At 49.9% G+C, this 19598-nt stretch overlaps 1 protein-coding gene across 1 annotated transcript in view; it reads right to left on the reverse strand.

The window, feature by feature from the left end:
- Window positions 1-19598, reverse strand: part of VASH2 (vasohibin 2) — a 76940-nt gene that overhangs the window by 26786 nt on the left and 30556 nt on the right. The window contains exons 4-5 of the mRNA XM_083175188.1: window positions 17690-17746; window positions 13148-13222 (exon numbers count right to left, since the gene is read on the reverse strand). Coding sequence (XP_083031314.1) covers window positions 13148-13222; window positions 17690-17746 — 132 coding nt within the window. The remainder of the gene's footprint in view (window positions 1-13147; window positions 13223-17689; window positions 17747-19598) is intronic.

Here is a 19598-nt window from a genome sequence, read left to right on the forward strand (position 1 = left end):
CTACGGTCTACATAACAATGTGACACTGCCACAGAATACTACGGTCTACATAACAATGTGACACTGCCAGAGAATACTACGGTCTATGTAACAATGTGACACTGCCGCAGAATACTACGATCTATGTGACACTGCCACAGAATACTACGATACGAAGCTCATGTTCTATGAAGACGGCCTTGCCAAACAAGGGTGAAACAGTGATAGACTTAGGGGGGTATTAAATCGGGGATTCCGACTGTCGGAACGTCTTCACAGTGGGAATCCCTGCCGTTTTCGCTGGTTCCGAAACTAACTTGACAGAATTCAATGTTCCGTTGGTTGTTGGAAAGTCCGCGGATTGGACAATCCTCAGCCATTTCTCAACAAAACTGATTTGTCTCTAGAAAGAGATGAAACTGACAGCCTTCAATGCCCTCGGTAACGGCAGCATTTAATAAGTGAGTGCCGGTATTTCCCCCTGCGGGATATACCGGTACAGATTGAATACTGCCCTTACTATTACATAGATCACTAGGAGGCTGCAGTATTGAAATACTGGTGGCTGCTACTTATAGAGCTCTCATATACAGGGCTATTTTTCAATAGGCTCCAGCAGGAACTGAGGCCCTTATTCTAGTTCACTCTTTCTGACAAAATATTTCTTAGATGGACAAAACCATGTGCACTGCAGGTGAGGCAGGTGTTACTTGTGCAGAGATAATTCGATTTGGATGGGGTTTTACACCTGCCTCACCTGCAGTGCACATGGTTTTGTCCATGTAAGAAATATTTTGTCAGAAAGAGTGAACTAGAATAAGGGGCCTCAGTTCCTGCTGGAGCCTGCTGAAAAATAGCCCTGCTCATATATAGCATTACTGTACTATCCCTATTACGCAGGTTCTGTGGCTGCTTACAATCAGGTGAAATGCAGTCAGCCACAGAAGGTGCTTAATTCATAAATGTCCCAGTTTAAAGGGATAGTAAGTTACGTCTACACATACGGATTAGCTGTTATTACTACGCTGGCCGGACCTCAAAGGATTGTCTGTGGCCAAACAAGCTGCTTAGGGATGTTAGCTGTGACCTGCATGTAATACAGAGATGCAGCCAGTGGACAGGTGACGGGCCAATGACAGTGACACACTACAGGGAACGGGCCAGTGACACACTACAGAGAACGGGCCAATGACAGCGACACACTACAGGGAACGGGCCAATGACAGCGACACACTACAGGGGACGGGCCAATGACAGCGACACACTACAGGTGACGGGCCAATGACAGCGACACACTACAGGTGACGGGCCAATGACAGCGACACACTACAGGTGACGGGCCAATGACAGCGACACACTACAGGTGACGGGCCAATGACAGCGACACACTACAGGGAAGGGGCCAATGACAGCGACACACTACAGGGAAGGGGCCAATGACAGCGACACACTACAGGGAAGGGGCCAATGACAGCGACACACTACAGGGAAGGGGCCAATGACAGCTACACACTACAGGGAAGGGGCCAATGACAGCGACACACTACAGGTGACGGGCCAATGACAGCGACACACTACAGGGGACGGGCCAATGACAGTGACGCACTACAAGGAAGGGGCCAATGACAGTGACACACTACAGGGAAGGGGCCAATGACAGTGACACACTACAGGGAAGGGGCCAATGACAGTGACACACTACAGGGAAGGGGCCAATGACAGTGACCCACTACAGGGAACGGGCCAATGACAGCGACACACTACAGGTGACGGGCCAATGACAGCGTCACACTACAGGTGACGGGCCAATGACAGCGACACACTACAGGGGACGGGCCAATGACAGCGACCCACTACAGGGAACGGGCCAATGACAGCGACACACTACAGGTGACGGGCCAATGACAGTGACACACTACAGGTGACGGGCCAATGACCATGTAAATTATACTCATTTTAAAATGAGTACTGTGTATGGTTGCACTGAACAGCAGATCCATCAGGCAGGTTTTCAGAGGGGACACAGGTGACAATTGTCATGTAGGGAACCTAGATTACAGGTTAGGACACTGGACCTTAATGACTATATGGACTGTGGCTATCATTAGCCAGCGACTCTCCTCTCTGCGGTACAGTATGTACATAGCGACACACTGCTCAGTAATGTGTCAGCGGCTTCATCCACTGTGTGACCTGGTTACAGCGACATCTCCCTAATCCGGTGAATGCTCACAATCATATCCTAGCAACGGGTAATCTATGTGTACATGGGCACAGCCAAAGGTGCCAGGAGATGGACTGGAACGTGGCACGGGAGATGGGACTGTAAATACTGCACCCTTCCTAATTCATGCTGCATAATTACATTTCATGTATGTATAGTATTGATCTGTACAGCAGGTAAGGGAATACAGACAATGGTCAGCAACCCGTGGTGTAAAGAGACAGAGCAAGGTAACCCCAACTGCAGTAAGTCGTCAGGTTATGCCTAATGTACAGTCTGCACCTTCCTGCAATATTGCAATCCAATGTTCCAGAATAATATCCCTCAGATTACTCAGTCTGCCCCCATTCCCCTCCTCACATCATGTCACTTCCCCTGTCACATGCAGCCCTGTCCTCACTGACACATCACTCATCTCCTGATATACTTTGTGCTGCTGGGGACCCTGCTCCTCCCACTATATAACTCTCAGTCTGTGGCTTCCGGCTGCCCCCATTCCCCTCCTCACATCATGTCACTGCCCCTGTCACTTGCAGCCCTGTCCTCAATGACACATCACTCATCTCCTGATATACTCTGTGCTGCTGGGGACCCTGCTCCTCCCACTATATAACTCTCAGTCTGTGGCTTCCTGCTGCCCCCATTCCCCTCCTCACATCATGTCACTGCCCCTGTCACTTGCAGCCCTGTCCTCAATGACACATCACTCATCTCCGGATATACTCTGTGCTGCTGGGGACCCTGCTCCTCCCACTATATAACTCTCAGTCTGTGGCTTCCTGCTGCCTCCATTACCCTCCTCACACCATGTCACTGCCACTGTCACATGCAGCCCTGTCCTCACTGACACATCACTCATCTCCTGGTATACTCTGTGCTGCTGGGGACCCTGCTCCTCCCACTATATAACTCTCAGTCTGTGGCTTCCTGCTGCCACCATTCCCCTCCTCACATCATGTCACTGCCCCTGTCACATGCAGCCCTGTCCTCACTGACACATCACTCATCTCCGGATATACTCTGTGCTGCTGGGGACCCTGCTCCTCCCACTATATAACTCTCAGTCTGTGGCTTCCTGCTGCCTCCATTACCCTCCTCACACCATGTCACTGCCACTGTCACATGCAGCCCTGTCCTCACTGACACATCACTCATCTCCTGGTATACTCTGTGCTGCTGGGGACCCTGCTCCTCCCACTATATAACTCTCAGTCTGTGGCTTCCTGCTGTCCCCATTCCCTTCCTCACATCATGTTATTGTCCCTGTCACATGCAGCCCTGTCCTCACTGACACATCACTCATCTCCTGATGTACTCTGTGCTGCTGGGGACCCTGCTCCTCCCACTATATAACTCTCAGTCTGTGGCTTCCTGCTGCCCCCATTCCCCTCCTCACATCATGTCACTGCCCCTGTCACATGCAGCCCTGTCCTCACTGACACATCCCCCATCTCCTGATATACTCTGTACTGCTGGGAACCCTGCTCCTCTCACTATATAACTCTCAGTCTGTGGCTTCCTGCTGCCCCCATTCCCCTCCTCACATCATGTCACTGCCCCTGTCACATGCAGCCCTGTCCTCACTGACACATCACTCATCTCCTGATATACTCTGTGCTGCTGGGGACCCTGCTCCTCCCACTATATAACTCTCAGTCTGGCTTCCTGCTGCCTCCATTCCCCTCCTCACATCATGTCACTGCCCCTGCCACATGCAGCCCTGTCCTCACTGACATCACTCATCTCCTGATATACTCTGTGCTGCTGGGGAGCCTGCTCCTCCCACTATATAACTCTAAGTCTGTGGCTTCCTGCTGCCCCCATTCCCCTCCTCACATCATGTCACTGCCCCTGCCACATGCAGCCCTGTCCTCACTGACACATCACTCATCTCCTGATATACTCTGTGCTGCTGGGGACCCTGCTCCTCCCACTATATAACTCTCAGTCTGTGGCTTCCTGCTGCCTCCATTCCCCTCCTCACATCATGTCACTGCCCCTGTCACATGCAGCCCTGTCCTCACTGACACATCCCCCATCTCCTGATATACTCTGTACTGCTGGGAACCCTGCTCCTCTCACTATATAACTCTCAGTCTGTGGCTTCCTGCTGCCCCCATTCCCCTCCTCACATCATGTCACTACCCCTGTCACTTGCAGCCCTGTCCTCAATGACACATCACTCATCTCCTGATATACTCTGTGCTGCTGGGGACCCTGCTCCTCCCACTATATAACTCTCAGTCTGTGGCTTCCTGCTGCCCCCATTCCCCTCCTCACATCATGTCACTGCCCCTGTCACATGCAGCCCTGTCCTCACTGACACATCACTCATCTCCTGATATACTCTGTGCTGCTGTGGACCCTGCTCCTCCCACTATATAACTCTCAGTCTGTGGCTTCCTGCTGCCCCCATTCCCCTCCTTACATCATGTCACTGCCCCTGTCACATGCTGCCCTGTCCTCACTGACACACCCCTCATCTCCTGATATACTCTGTGCTGCTGGGGATACTGCTCCTCCCACTATATAACTCTCAGTCTGTGGCTTCCTGCTGCCCCCATTCCCTTCCTCACATCATGTTATTGTCCCTGTCACATGCAGCCCTGTCCTCACTGACAGCGACACACTACAGGGAAGGGGCCAATGACAGCGACACACTACAGGGAAGGGGCCAATGACAGCGACACACTACAGGGAAGGGGCCAATGACAGCTACACACTACAGGGAAGGGGCCAATGACAGCGACACACTACAGGTGACGGGCCAATGACAGCGACACACTACAGGGGACGGGCCAATGACAGTGACGCACTACAGGGAAGGGGCCAATGACAGTGACACACTACAGGGAAGGGGCCAATGACAGTGACACACTACAGGGAAGGGGCCAATGACAGTGACCCACTACAGGGAACGGGCCAATGACAGCGACCCACTACAGGTGACGGGCCAATGACAGCGACACACTACAGGTGACGGGCCAATGACAGCGTCACACTACAGGTGACGGGCCAATGACAGCGACACACTACAGGGGACGGGCCAATGACAGCGACCCACTACAGGGAACGGGCCAATGACAGCGACACACTACAGGTGACGGGCCAATGACAGTGACACACTACAGGTGACGGGCCAATGACCATGTAAATTATACTCATTTTAAAATGAGTACTGTGTATGGTTGCACTGAACAGCAGATCCATCAGGCAGGTTTTCAGAGGGGACACAGGTGACAATTGTCATGTAGGGAACCTAGATTACAGGTTAGGACACTGGACCTTAATGACTATATGGACTGTGGCTATCATTAGCCAGCGACTCTCCTCTCTGCGGTACAGTATGTACATAGCGACACACTGCTCAGTAATGTGTCAGCGGCTTCATCCACTGTGTGACCTGGTTACAGCGACATCTCCCTAATCCGGTGAATGCTCACAATCATATCCTAGCAACGGGTAATCTATGTGTACATGGGCACAGCCAAAGGTGCCAGGAGATGGACTGGAACGTGGCACGGGAGATGGGACTGTAAATACTGCACCCTTCCTAATTCATGCTGCATAATTACATTTCATGTATGTATAGTATTGATCTGTACAGCAGGTAAGGGAATACAGACAATGGTCAGCAACCCGTGGTGTAAAGAGACAGAGCAAGGTAACCCCAACTGCAGTAAGTCGTCAGGTTATGCCTAATGTACAGTCTGCACCTTCCTGCAATATTGCAATCCAATGTTCCAGAATAATATCCCTCAGATTACTCAGTCTGCCCCCATTCCCCTCCTCACATCATGTCACTTCCCCTGTCACATGCAGCCCTGTCCTCACTGACACATCACTCATCTCCTGATATACTTTGTGCTGCTGGGGACCCTGCTCCTCCCACTATATAACTCTCAGTCTGTGGCTTCCGGCTGCCCCCATTCCCCTCCTCACATCATGTCACTGCCCCTGTCACTTGCAGCCCTGTCCTCAATGACACATCACTCATCTCCTGATATACTCTGTGCTGCTGGGGACCCTGCTCCTCCCACTATATAACTCTCAGTCTGTGGCTTCCTGCTGCCCCCATTCCCCTCCTCACATCATGTCACTGCCCCTGTCACTTGCAGCCCTGTCCTCAATGACACATCACTCATCTCCGGATATACTCTGTGCTGCTGGGGACCCTGCTCCTCCCACTATATAACTCTCAGTCTGTGGCTTCCTGCTGCCTCCATTACCCTCCTCACACCATGTCACTGCCACTGTCACATGCAGCCCTGTCCTCACTGACACATCACTCATCTCCTGGTATACTCTGTGCTGCTGGGGACCCTGCTCCTCCCACTATATAACTCTCAGTCTGTGGCTTCCTGCTGCCACCATTCCCCTCCTCACATCATGTCACTGCCCCTGTCACATGCAGCCCTGTCCTCACTGACACATCACTCATCTCCGGATATACTCTGTGCTGCTGGGGACCCTGCTCCTCCCACTATATAACTCTCAGTCTGTGGCTTCCTGCTGCCTCCATTACCCTCCTCACACCATGTCACTGCCACTGTCACATGCAGCCCTGTCCTCACTGACACATCACTCATCTCCTGGTATACTCTGTGCTGCTGGGGACCCTGCTCCTCCCACTATATAACTCTCAGTCTGTGGCTTCCTGCTGTCCCCATTCCCTTCCTCACATCATGTTATTGTCCCTGTCACATGCAGCCCTGTCCTCACTGACACATCACTCATCTCCTGATGTACTCTGTGCTGCTGGGGACCCTGCTCCTCCCACTATATAACTCTCAGTCTGTGGCTTCCTGCTGCCCCCATTCCCCTCCTCACATCATGTCACTGTCCCTGTCACATACAGCCCTGTCCTCACTGACTCACCACTCATCTCCTGATATACTCTGTGCTGCTGGGGACCCTGCTTCTCCCACTATATAACTATCAGTCTGTGGCTTCCTGCTGCCTCCATTCCCCTCCTCACATCATGTCACTGCCCCTGTCACATGCAGCCCTGTCCTCAGTGACACATCCTTCATCTCCTGATATACTCTGTGCTGCTGGGGACCCTGCTCCTCCCACTATATAACTCTCAGTCTGGCTTCCTGCTGCCTCCATTCCCCTCCTCACATCATGTCACTGCCCCTGCCACATGCAGCCCTGTCCTCACTGACATCACTCATCTCCTGATATACTCTGTGCTGCTGGGGAGCCTGCTCCTCCCACTATATAACTCTAAGTCTGTGGCTTCCTGCTGCCCCCATTCCCCTCCTCACATCATGTCACTGCCCCTGCCACATGCAGCCCTGTCCTCACTGACACATCACTCATCTCCTGATATACTCTGTGCTGCTGGGGACCCTGCTCCTCCCACTATATAACTCTCAGTCTGTGGCTTCCTGCTGCCTCCATTCCCCTCCTCACATCATGTCACTGCCCCTGTCACATGCAGCCCTGTCCTCACTGACACATCCCCCATCTCCTGATATACTCTGTACTGCTGGGAACCCTGCTCCTCTCACTATATAACTCTCAGTCTGTGGCTTCCTGCTGCCCCCATTCCCCTCCTCACATCATGTCACTGCCCCTGTCACTTGCAGCCCTGTCCTCAATGACACATCACTCATCTCCTGATATACTCTGTGCTGCTGGGGACCCTGCTCCTCCCACTATATAACTCTCAGTCTGTGGCTTCCTGCTGCCCCCATTCCCCTCCTCACATCATGTCACTGCCCCTGTCACATGCAGCCCTGTCCTCACTGACACATCACTCATCTCCTGATATACTCTGTGCTGCTGTGGACCCTGCTCCTCCCACTATATAACTCTCAGTCTGTGGCTTCCTGCTGCCCCCATTCCCCTCCTTACATCATGTCACTGCCCCTGTCACATGCTGCCCTGTCCTCACTGACACACCCCTCATCTCCTGATATACTCTGTGCTGCTGGGGATACTGCTCCTCCCACTATATAACTCTCAGTCTGTGGCTTCCTGCTGCCCCCATTCCCTTCCTCACATCATGTTATTGTCCCTGTCACATGCAGCCCTGTCCTCACTGACACATCACTCATCTCCTGATATACTCTGTGCTGCTGGGGACCCTGCTCCTCCCACTATATAACTCTCAGTCTGTGGCTTCCTGCTGCCCCCATTCCCCTCCTCACATCATGTCACTGCCCCTGTCACATGCAGTCCTATCCTCACTGACACATCCATCATCTCCTGATATACTCTGTGCTGCTGGGGACCCTGCTCCTCCCACTATATAACTCTCAGTCTGTGGCTTCCTGCTGCCTCCATTCCCCTCCTCATATCATGTCACTGCCCCTGTCACATGCAGCCCTGTCCTCACTGACACATTACTCATCTCCTGATATACTCTGTGCTGCTGGGGACCCTGCTCCTCCCACTATATAACTCTCAGTCTGTGGCTTCCTGCTGACCCCATTCCCCTCCTCACATCATGTCACTGTCCCTGTCACATACAGCCCTGTCCTCACTGACTCACCACTCATCTCCTGATATACTCTGTGCTGCTGGGGACCCTGCTTCTCCCACTATATAACTATCAGTCTGTGGCTTCCTGCTGCCTCCATTCCCCTCCTCACATCATGTCACTGCCCCTGTCACATGCAGCCCTGTCCTCAGTGACACATCCTTCATCTCCTGATATACTCTGTGCTGCTGGGGACCCTGCTCCTTCCACTATATAACTCACAGTCTGTGGCTTCCTGCTGCCTCCATTCTCCTCCTCACATCATGTCACTGCCCCTGTCACATGCAGTCCTGTCCTCACTGACACATCACTCATCTCCTGATATACTCTGTGCTGCTGGGGACCCTGCTCCTCCCACTATATAACTCTCAGTCTGTGGCATTCTGCTGCCCCCATTCCCCTCCTCACATCATGTCACTGCCCCTGTCACATGCAGTCCTGTCCTCACTGACACATCACTCATCTCCTGATATACTCTGTGCTGCTGGGGAACCTGCTCCTCCCACTATATAACTCTCAGTCTGTGGTTTCATGCTGCCCCCATTCCCCTCCTCACATCATGTCACTGCCACTGTCACATGCAGCCCTGTCCTCACTGACACATCACTCATCTCCTGATATACTCTGTGCTGCTGGGGACCCTGTTCCTCCCACTATATACCTCTCAGTCTGTGGCTTCCTGCTGCCCCCATTCCTCTCCTCACATCATGTCACTGCCCCTGTCACATGCAGCCCTGCCCTCACTGACACATCACGCATCTCCTGATATACTCTGTGCTGCTGAGGACCCTGCTCCTCCCACTATATAACTCTCAGTCTGTGGCTTCCTGCTGCCTCCATTCCCCTCCTCACATCATCTCACTGCCCCTGTCACATGCAGCCCTGTCCTCACTGACACATCCCTCATCCCCTGATATACTCTGTGCTGCTGGGGACCCTGCTCCTCCCACTATATAACTCTCAGTCTGTGGCTTCCTGCTGCCCCCATTCCTATCCTCACATCATGTCACTGCCCCTGTCACATGCAGTCCTGTCCTCACTGACACATCACTCATCTCCTGATATACTCTGTGCTGCTGGGGACCCTGCTCCTCCCACTATATAACTCTCAGTCTGTGGCTTCCTGCTGTTCCCATTCCCCTCCTCACATCATGTCACTGCCCCTGTCACATGCAGCCCTGTCCTCACTGACACATCACTCATCTCCTGATATACTCTGTGCTGCTGGGGACCCTGCTCCTCCCACTATATACCTCTCAGTCTGTGGCTTCCTGCTGCCCCCATTCCCCTCCTCACATCATGTCACTGCCCCTGTCACATGCAGCCCTGTCCCACTGACACATCCTCATCTCCTGATATACTCTGTGCTGCTGGGGTCCCTGCTCCTCCCACTATATAACTCTCAGTCTGTGGCTTCCTGCTGTCCCCATTCCCCTCCTCACATCATGTCACTGCCCCTGTCACATGCAGTCCTGTCCTCACTGACACATCACTCATCTCCTGATATACTCTGTGCTGCTGGGGACCCTGTTCCTCCCACTATACAATGGTCAGCTATATCCCCACTAACATAACAGTAGTGGACTGGTCGCTGTCTCCCGTTCCAAGGACCTGATAATAATTTGGTTAGATTGGTGGGGTAGCAGGACACAAAGGCACTTGAATCCGAGCCATGATTCTCTGTATAAATATGGGACATAGAACACTGCTAGGCAACAGAGCTTACAGTTTAATCTTCATGCCTTTATGTCTCTAACACAGGGATGAGGAACCTTTGGCCATCCAGCTGTTGTTGAACTACACATCCCAGCCTGCTTTGCAACAGTTTTAGCATGGCCAAATAGCAAAACTGTAGCAGGGCATGCTGGGATGTGTAGTTCAACACCAGCTATAGGGTCAAAGGTTCCCCCATCCCTGCTCTAATACCAATGAAGCATTCTGCCATTTACCATGTGGCCACTAGGGGCAGCGCACTATTCCCTCCGGAGGAAGAGAGAGGGATCTCAGCAGTAGAACATCCAGCTATATTTATTATTACACATTCACAGACACTGACACCCGCGCTAATTAATATTCAGCATGTTCCGAGTCTCTATAAAGCCTGGAATACTACATAACACAGCGCCAGTCTCTGAATACAGAGTGTGCTACCAATTAAGGAAGAGGAGAGCTTGTATTGGGATCTGTGCTTCATCCCCACTTAGTGCCGTCTCCTGCACACGTCGTTACTAGGGGTGACCTTAGACGACTAGTGTGAGAATCACTTAATTCACCCTAAAAATGACATTGTGATGGCTACATTAAGAAAAGCATCACGTACTCATGCTGTAATATAAATGACAGCGCAGAAGTCAGGGTCTCACTATAAGTCATCCGCAGGAATTACAGCAGCTACACCGGGGGTACGTGCAGGGAACCTGCCGCAGCACCAATACCTTTACTGTATCCCCCAGGCCAGGCACCCTTCAAGATAATATATATACACCCCCTATCCTTACGTGCATGCTATATATACCCTGTACCCCTACGCACACGCACTATACACCCCCTATCCCTATGTGTGCGCAATATATACCCTGTATACCTACATGCACACAATATATACCCCCTATCCCTACATACACACAATATATACCCCGTATCCCTACGTGTGCACAATATATACCCCCTATCCCTACATGCGCACAATATATACCCCCTATCCCTACATACGCATAATATATACCCCCTATCCCTACATGCGCACAATATATACCCCCTATCCCTACATATGCACAATATATACCCCCTATCCCTACATACGCACAATATATACCCCGTATCCCTACATGCGCACAATATATACCCCCTATCCTTACGTGCGCACAATATATACCCCCTATCCCTACATACGCACAATATATACCCCGTATCCCTACATGCGCACAATATATACCCCCTATCCCTACATACGCACAATATATACCCCCTATCCCTACATACGCACAATATATACCCCAGTATCCCTACATACGCACAATATATACCCCCTATCCTTACGTGCGCACAATATATACCCCCTATCCCTACATACGCACAATATATACCCCATATCCCTACATGCGCACAATATATACCCCCTATCCCTACATACGCACAATATATACCCCGTATCCCTACATGCGCACAATATATACCCCCTATCCATACGTACGCACAATATATACCCTGTATCGCTACGTACGCACAATATATACCCCCTATCCCTACGTACGCACAATATATACCCCCTATCCCTACATACACACAATATATACCCTGTATCGCTACGTACACACAATATATACCCCCTATCCCTACGTACGCACAATATATACCCCCTATCCCTACATACACACAATATATACCCCCTATCCCTTCGTATACGCAATATATATATTGCGTTTTCCTATGTGTGTGAAATATATACCCCCTCAGCCATGTTGACTTTCATTGTTCGACCCAATGCATGTGAACCTAGTGTGGAGTAACCCAATGACACATACAGTACCTAGATTGACGTAACGGGTCGAGATCAACCCAAATTGGGTCAGTCTTATGTCTTCTCAGGTCCGATGTACATCAGACCTGATTCGGAGGTTGGACCTCCCTCCCCGCGGCGGGCCAGGCAGGGTCACATGTCCGTGCATTCCCTCCCCGCGGCGGGCTGCGTAGGGATCAGGGGGTGGCATGTCCTTGCATTCCCTCCCCACGGCAGGCCGGGCAGGGATCAGGGGGTGGCATGTCCTTGCATTCCCTCCCCGCGGCAGGCCGGGCAGGGATCGCATGCTATCTGTCACAAGGTAAATGACAACTTGTGATGGATGGCATTTGACCCTGGCTCCCGGGAAGGTCCGATGTAAGGTGTACCGGCCAAGGGTGAAAGCAGCAATCTGCCCGCATCGGTTCCTTATCCATCCGCAGCCAGGAAGACCATCACGATGCTCATAGCAGCACAGAGCGTTTCAGGACACTACAATGCTGCTTTTGTGTGAGCCAGTAACGCGCTGTGTGTCAGTGAGGACAGTGCATAATTAAAACCATGATCAGTAACACATAGGACAATCTCCATACAATGGGAAATGATCGGATGAGCCCCATTTCCTCCATTTGTTACCGCTTTCCCCTTTCCATACATTTAGATCTAGAGAAATGATAATAAAGTGGAGAGTGGTAAAGTACCAGCCAATCAGCTCCTAGTTGCCAAGTTACACGCTGGATTTGAAAGGTGACAGAAGCTGGTTGGTCGATACGTTATATCTCTGCGATGTCAGTAAAAGTTTGGTCATCGGGGAATAATGACATTGTAGACTTGAGAATAAATAATCCAGGTATACAATTCCAACGTTTAGGGTCTGTCCGTCCATGGCCCCCCCACCAGATCGCGGTGACCGCGGGCCAGCGTTACTAACCACCATGCCGCCATGAAAGGATACATTCCCAGGATAACCGCTTCCAGACACTTAATGGGTAAGGATTCCCGCGTCATCTCCCGCGCAGTCTCCATCAGCCTGGAAGAGAGAGATAGACATTGTATAGTGTATACTCGCTACCACTATATCCTGGCACAGAAGTCTGGATTACGCTAGTATTATCTTATTACAGGCTCCTGGGAACAGAACATGGGATCTCCCACCATATGACCCTCTGTAACCGCCTGTGGGCCTCCGCCGCCTGCCTGGCGCACAGCAAGCAGTCACAGGGCTGGCAGGAATGGGACATGAATGAAGGGGCAATGTAATAATGTAGATGTCCTGGTCTGGTGTGAGCCGGGGACATGGCATCAGCTGCTCATAGGGGAACGGAGGAATGTCTGTAGGACAATGATGTCTGCTTAGCTCATGTCGGACGGGAGTAGAGCGCACGCCATTTACACGCCAGTCCGGACGTCACCAGTCACAATGTTCATCATTTATTTATTACCGGTTATTTATATAGCGCACACATATTCTGCAGCGCTGTACAGAGACTATTACCACCAGTTATTTATATAGCGCACACATATTCCGCAGTGCTGTACAGAGAATATTATTACCAGTTATATTATATAGCGCACACATATTCCGCAGAGCTGTACAGAGACTATTATTACTAGTTATTATATAGCGCACACATATTCCTCAGCGCTGTACAGAGACTATTATTACCAGTTATTATATAGCGCACACATATTCCACAGCGCTGTACAGAGACTATTATTACCAGTTATTATATAGCGCAAACATATTCCGCAGCGCTGTACAGAGAATATTATTACCAGTTATTATATAGCACACACATATTCCGCAGCGCTGTACAGAGAATATTATTACTAGTTATTATATAGCGCACACATATTCCACAGCGCTGTACAGAGAATATTATTACCAGTTATTATATAGCACACACATATTCTGCAGCGCTGTACAGAGACTATTACCACCAGTTATTTATATAGCGCACACATATTCCGCAGTGCTGTACAGAGAATATTATTACCAGTTATATTATATAGCGCACACATATTCCGCAGCGCTGTACAGAGACTATTATTACCAGTTATTATATAGTGCACACATATTCCGCAGAGCTGTACAGAGACTATTATTACTAGTTATTATATAGCGCACACATATTCCTCAGCGCTGTACAGAGAATATTATTACCAGTTATTATATATCACACACATATTCCACAGCGCTGTACAGAGAATATTATTACCAGTTATTATATAGCGCACACATATTCTGCTGCGCTGCACAGAGAATATTATTACCAGTTATTATATAGCGCACACATATTCCACAGCGCTGTACAGAGAATATTATTACCAGTTATTATATAGCGCACACATATTCTACAGCGCTGTACAGAGACTATTATTACCAGTTATTATATAGCGCACACATATTCTGCAGTGCTGTACAGAGACTATTATTACCAGTTATTATATAGTGCACACATATTCTGCAGCGCTGTACAGAGAATATTATTACCAGTTATTATATAGTGCACACATATTCCGCAGCGCTGTACAGAGAATATTATTACCAGTTATTATATAGTGCACACATATTCTGCAGCACTGTACAGAGAATATTATCACCAGTTATTATATAGCGCACACATATTCTGCAGCGCTGTACAGAGAATATTATTACCAGTTATTATATAGTGCACACATATTCTGCAGCGCTGTACAGAGAATATTATCACCAGTTATTATATAGCGCACACATATTCCGCAGCGCTGTACAGAGAATATTATTACCAGTTATTGTATAGCGCACACATATTCCGCAGCGCTGTACAGAGACTATTATTACCAGTTATTATATAGTGCACACATATTCCGCAGCGCTGTACAGAGAATATTATCACCAGTTATTATATAGCGCACACATATTCCACAGCGCTGTACAGAGATTATTACCAGTTATTGTATAGCGCACACATATTCCGCAGCGCTGTACAGAGACTATTATTACCAGTTATTATATAGCGCACACATATTCTGCAGCGCTGTACAGAGAATATTATCACCAGTTATTATATAGCGCACACATATTCCACAGCGCTGTACAGAGAATATTATTACCAGTTATTATATAGCGCACACATATTCCGCAGCGCTGTGCAGAGAATATATTGAACAATAACATCAGTCCCTGCCCCAGTGGAGCTTACAATCTATATTCCCTACCACATGTACAGGCACACACAGACATTCTAGGGTTACTTATTGTTTGCCAATTAGCCTACCAGTATATTTTGGGATTGTGGGAGGAAACCGGAGAATGCAGATGATACCCACGTAAACACAGGGAGAATATACAAACTCCGCACAGTTAGGGCCATGGTGGGAATTGAACCCATGACCTCAGTGCTGTGAGGCAGTAATACTAAACATTACACCATCCGTACTGCCCCGTATATATATAACACATGGTGGGGATAGAACCCATGACCTCAGCGCTGTGAGGCAGTAATGCTATAACCATTACACCATCCGTACTGCCCCGTATATATAACACATAGTGGATATTGAACCCATGACCTCAGTGCTGTGAGGCAGTAATGCTAACCATTACACCGTCCGTGCTGTCCCATATATATAACACATGGTGGGGATAGAACCCACGACCTCAGTGCTGTAAGGCAGTAATGCTAACCATTACACCGTCCGTACTGCCCCGTATATATAACACATGGTGGGGATAGAACCCATGACCTCAGTGCTGTGAGGCAGTAATGTAACCATTACACCATCTGTACTGCCCCGTATATATAACACATGGTGGGGATAGAACCCATGACCTCAGCGCTGTGAGGCAGTAATGCTAACCATTACACCATCCGTACTGCCCCGTATATATAACACATGGTGGGGATAGAACCCATGACCTCAGCGCTGTGCGGCAGTAATGTAACCATTACACCATCCGTACTGCCCCATATATATAACACATGGTGGGGATAGAACCCATGACCTCAGTGCTGTGAGGCAGTAATGCTAACCATTATACCATCCGTACTGCCCCGTATATATAACACATGGTGGATATTGAACCCATGACCTCAGTGCTGTGAGGCAGTACTATAACCATTAGACCATCCGTACTGCCCCGTATATATAACACATGGTGGGGATAGAACCCATGACCTCAGCGCTGTGAGGCAGTAATATAACCATTACACCATCCGTACTGCCCCGTATATATAACACATGGTGGGGATAGAACCCATGACCTCAGCGCTGTGAGGCAGTAATGTAACCATTACACCATCCGTACTGCCCCGTATATATAACACATGGTGGGGATAGAACCCATGACCTCAGCGCTGTGAGGCAGTAATGCTAACCATTATACCATCCGTACTGCCCCGTATATATAACACATGGTGGATATTGAACCCATGACCTCAGTGCTGTGAGGCAGTAATATAACCATTACACCATCCGTACTGCCCCGTATATATAACACATGGTGGGGATAGAACCCATGACCTCAGCGCTGTGAGGCAGTAATACTAACCATTACACCATCCGTACTGCCCCGTATATATAAGACATGGTGGATATTGAACCCATGACCTCAGCGCTGTGAGGCAGTAATGCTAACCATTACACCGTCCGTACTGCCCTGTATATATAACACATGGTGGGAATAGAACCCATGACCTCAGTGCTGTGAGGCAGTAATGTAACCATTACACCGGCCGTACTGCCCTGTATATATAACACATGGTGGGAATAGAACCCATGACCTCAGTGCTGTGAGGCAGTAATGTAACCATTACACCATCCGTGCTGCCCATACATCTTAGTTCTACGGTTAAGGACTATTAGGCACTACAGGGTACAGAGTAAGGCTGGTATTTCAGAGCGATGAAGGACGATGAAGGGCACGCGCTTCTATTAACAACCATTATACGGTGGAGACAAACTTTCAAAGAACTGTGAGAAAAATAAATCTTATTTTAAAAAATGCGCAGATAAAAAGATGCTGATGGCACAGTTCTGGGGTGACGCCATATTCTGCGCAGTGCATTCTGGGAGCGGCTGATGGCACAGTTCTGGGGTGACGCCATATTCTGCGCAGAGCATGCTGGGAGCGGCTGATGGCACAGTGCCGGGTGATGCCATATTCTGCGCAGAGCATGCTGGGAGCGGCTGATGGCACAGCGCCGGGGTGATGCCATATTCTGTGCGGAGCATTCTGGGAGCGGCTGATGGCACAGCACCGGGGTGACGCCATATTCTGCGCAGAGCATGCTGGGAGCGGCTGATGGCACAGTGCCGGGGTGATGCCATATTCTGCACAGAGCATGCTGGGAGCGGCTGATGGCACAGCGCCGGGGTGATGCCATATTCTGTGCGGAGCATTCTGGGAGCGGCTGATGGCACAGCACCGGGGTGACGCCATATTCTGCGCAGAGCATTCTGGGAGCGGCCTCCGCAGCGTGTATCTGTGATATAAAGGAATAACAGTCCATACCCACTTATTGGCCTGGTCTTCCGGATCTCAAAGAACTGCGTCCCGGTGTGGTTGTATCTGAGATTCTGACATTAAGGAGAAATAACCGGAATCCAGCAACAGGAATGTGATACGGATGCACAGCAGCAGCACTGCGCCCTGCCCGTCATACAGGTCACCAGCTGGTGTGGAACTACAAATCCCAGCATGCCTTGCCAGGCTCAGGCTGACCGGATATGATTGGCCTTGTAATCCCACCTCGGCTGGCGATACTCCTGCAGCTGGACAATGCCACACCTGGGCTGTCACCTGGGCTGTCACCTGGGTATATAGAGCCGACTGACGAGGAGGTTATAATCATGATGTGTTACGATGACAACAGGGTCACACCACACAGAGGGACAGGTGTACTGGAGAGAGATAAAGTACCGACCAACCAGCTCCTAACTGACATTTCTCAAACACAGTCTGTAACACTGCAGTTAGGAGCCGATTGGTTGCCTCATATGAATGTCAGCTGTAAAGCGCCACAGAATATGCTGAGGACCCCGTGTAACCCCAGCATGTTTAGGCTCAGGAAAATGCTGCAGGCGCTTTGCACAATGACTGCGCCGCGGTCGGATAGAAGTCACCGGAAAACGCGGCTGCATCCGATTCTGCAGGACGTCGCTTCACCTAAGCGGATTCCAATCAATCGATGTCACCAGAACGGGAACAGGTGGCGTTACCATTAAGTGCTCTCGCTAAGTGACGGGGACACATGTTTCTGGCTGGGATTATAAATAAGGGAGCAGCTGAGGAGCGGGAGACAGCTGCCGGCAGGAATGTGGACACCGGTCCTCCGCTTCTGATCTTTCCCCGGCACACACAGTAAGGTGCCAGCTCAGGACAGAAGCCTCTGCTGGGATCTGTGGGTCAGTTCTGTGCCAGCAGTGTAATGCAGCGACCGGGAGGTGCCGACACAGCGGAACAGCCGCACTGTATCACTCACTACTAATACCCCTGTATTACTTCCCATCTGCCACAAGTATGGAGGACAGCACTGAGCCCGATCAGTATGATAATGAGATCTCATAAGTCCCATCACTCACATTATCCCAACACAATGACGGGGTGCCGTGTCACTCTAGCCAGGCCCAGATCTGCCCCCCGGATGGGTTATGGATCGAAGGGTTGAAAAGGTCGACTTTAGTTTTTCACTATTTCTTAATACAAGGCTAACACAAGCAAAAGGTCGACTGGAAATGGTTGACACAAGATTTTGTGTTTTTTTTTTTTTTAAACCAACTTGTTCTTACTTCATGATCCAAGAGGTAATTTATAATAGTGTGCGGAGTGCAGCGAGCGAAGCGAGGGGACGCAGAATACTTATACAGTGTCCACGTTGACATAGACACAGGAAAAAGCCGACGCAATTTTCACATTTTATCTGGTGTCAACAATTTCCACATCAGCCTTTTGCTTGTGTCAATGTCGACTTAGTGCATAGCTATCATTTTTCGGTGTCATCCTAATCACTGTGGAGTGGACCAATAGAGGGGCAGGTGTGTTAGGCCGGATATGGCGGCTGCGCAAATTCCATGGTTACAGGCGCAATAAATCACAGCAGACTAGGAGGGCAAAAAGTTTTGGTACTTGTGTAGTTTCACGGCGCCAGCATGGCGCCGTGCTACTTCCGGTTTTTACGCTCAGCAAACTATCTAAAATAAACTAACTTAACTCCATGCCAACATGGCATGGAGTTGATTTTAGATAGCGTGGCGAGCGTAGCGATCCACCGAGCCCGCAGCGTGGGCGAGCGAAGAGAGCCCCGCAAGAGGACTCAGATGCACGGCGCCATGCTGGTGCCGTGAAACTACACAAGTACCAAAGTTTTTAAAAACACAGAGCGGGGTGGCAAGGTGGTATTTTTTTGTTGTTCGTCTAACGA

Source organism: Crinia signifera, chromosome 3 (assembly GCF_055691185.1).
Source record: "Crinia signifera chromosome 3, ASM5569118v1, whole genome shotgun sequence".
In the NCBI taxonomy this organism is placed as follows: domain Eukaryota; kingdom Metazoa; phylum Chordata; class Amphibia; order Anura; family Myobatrachidae; genus Crinia; species Crinia signifera.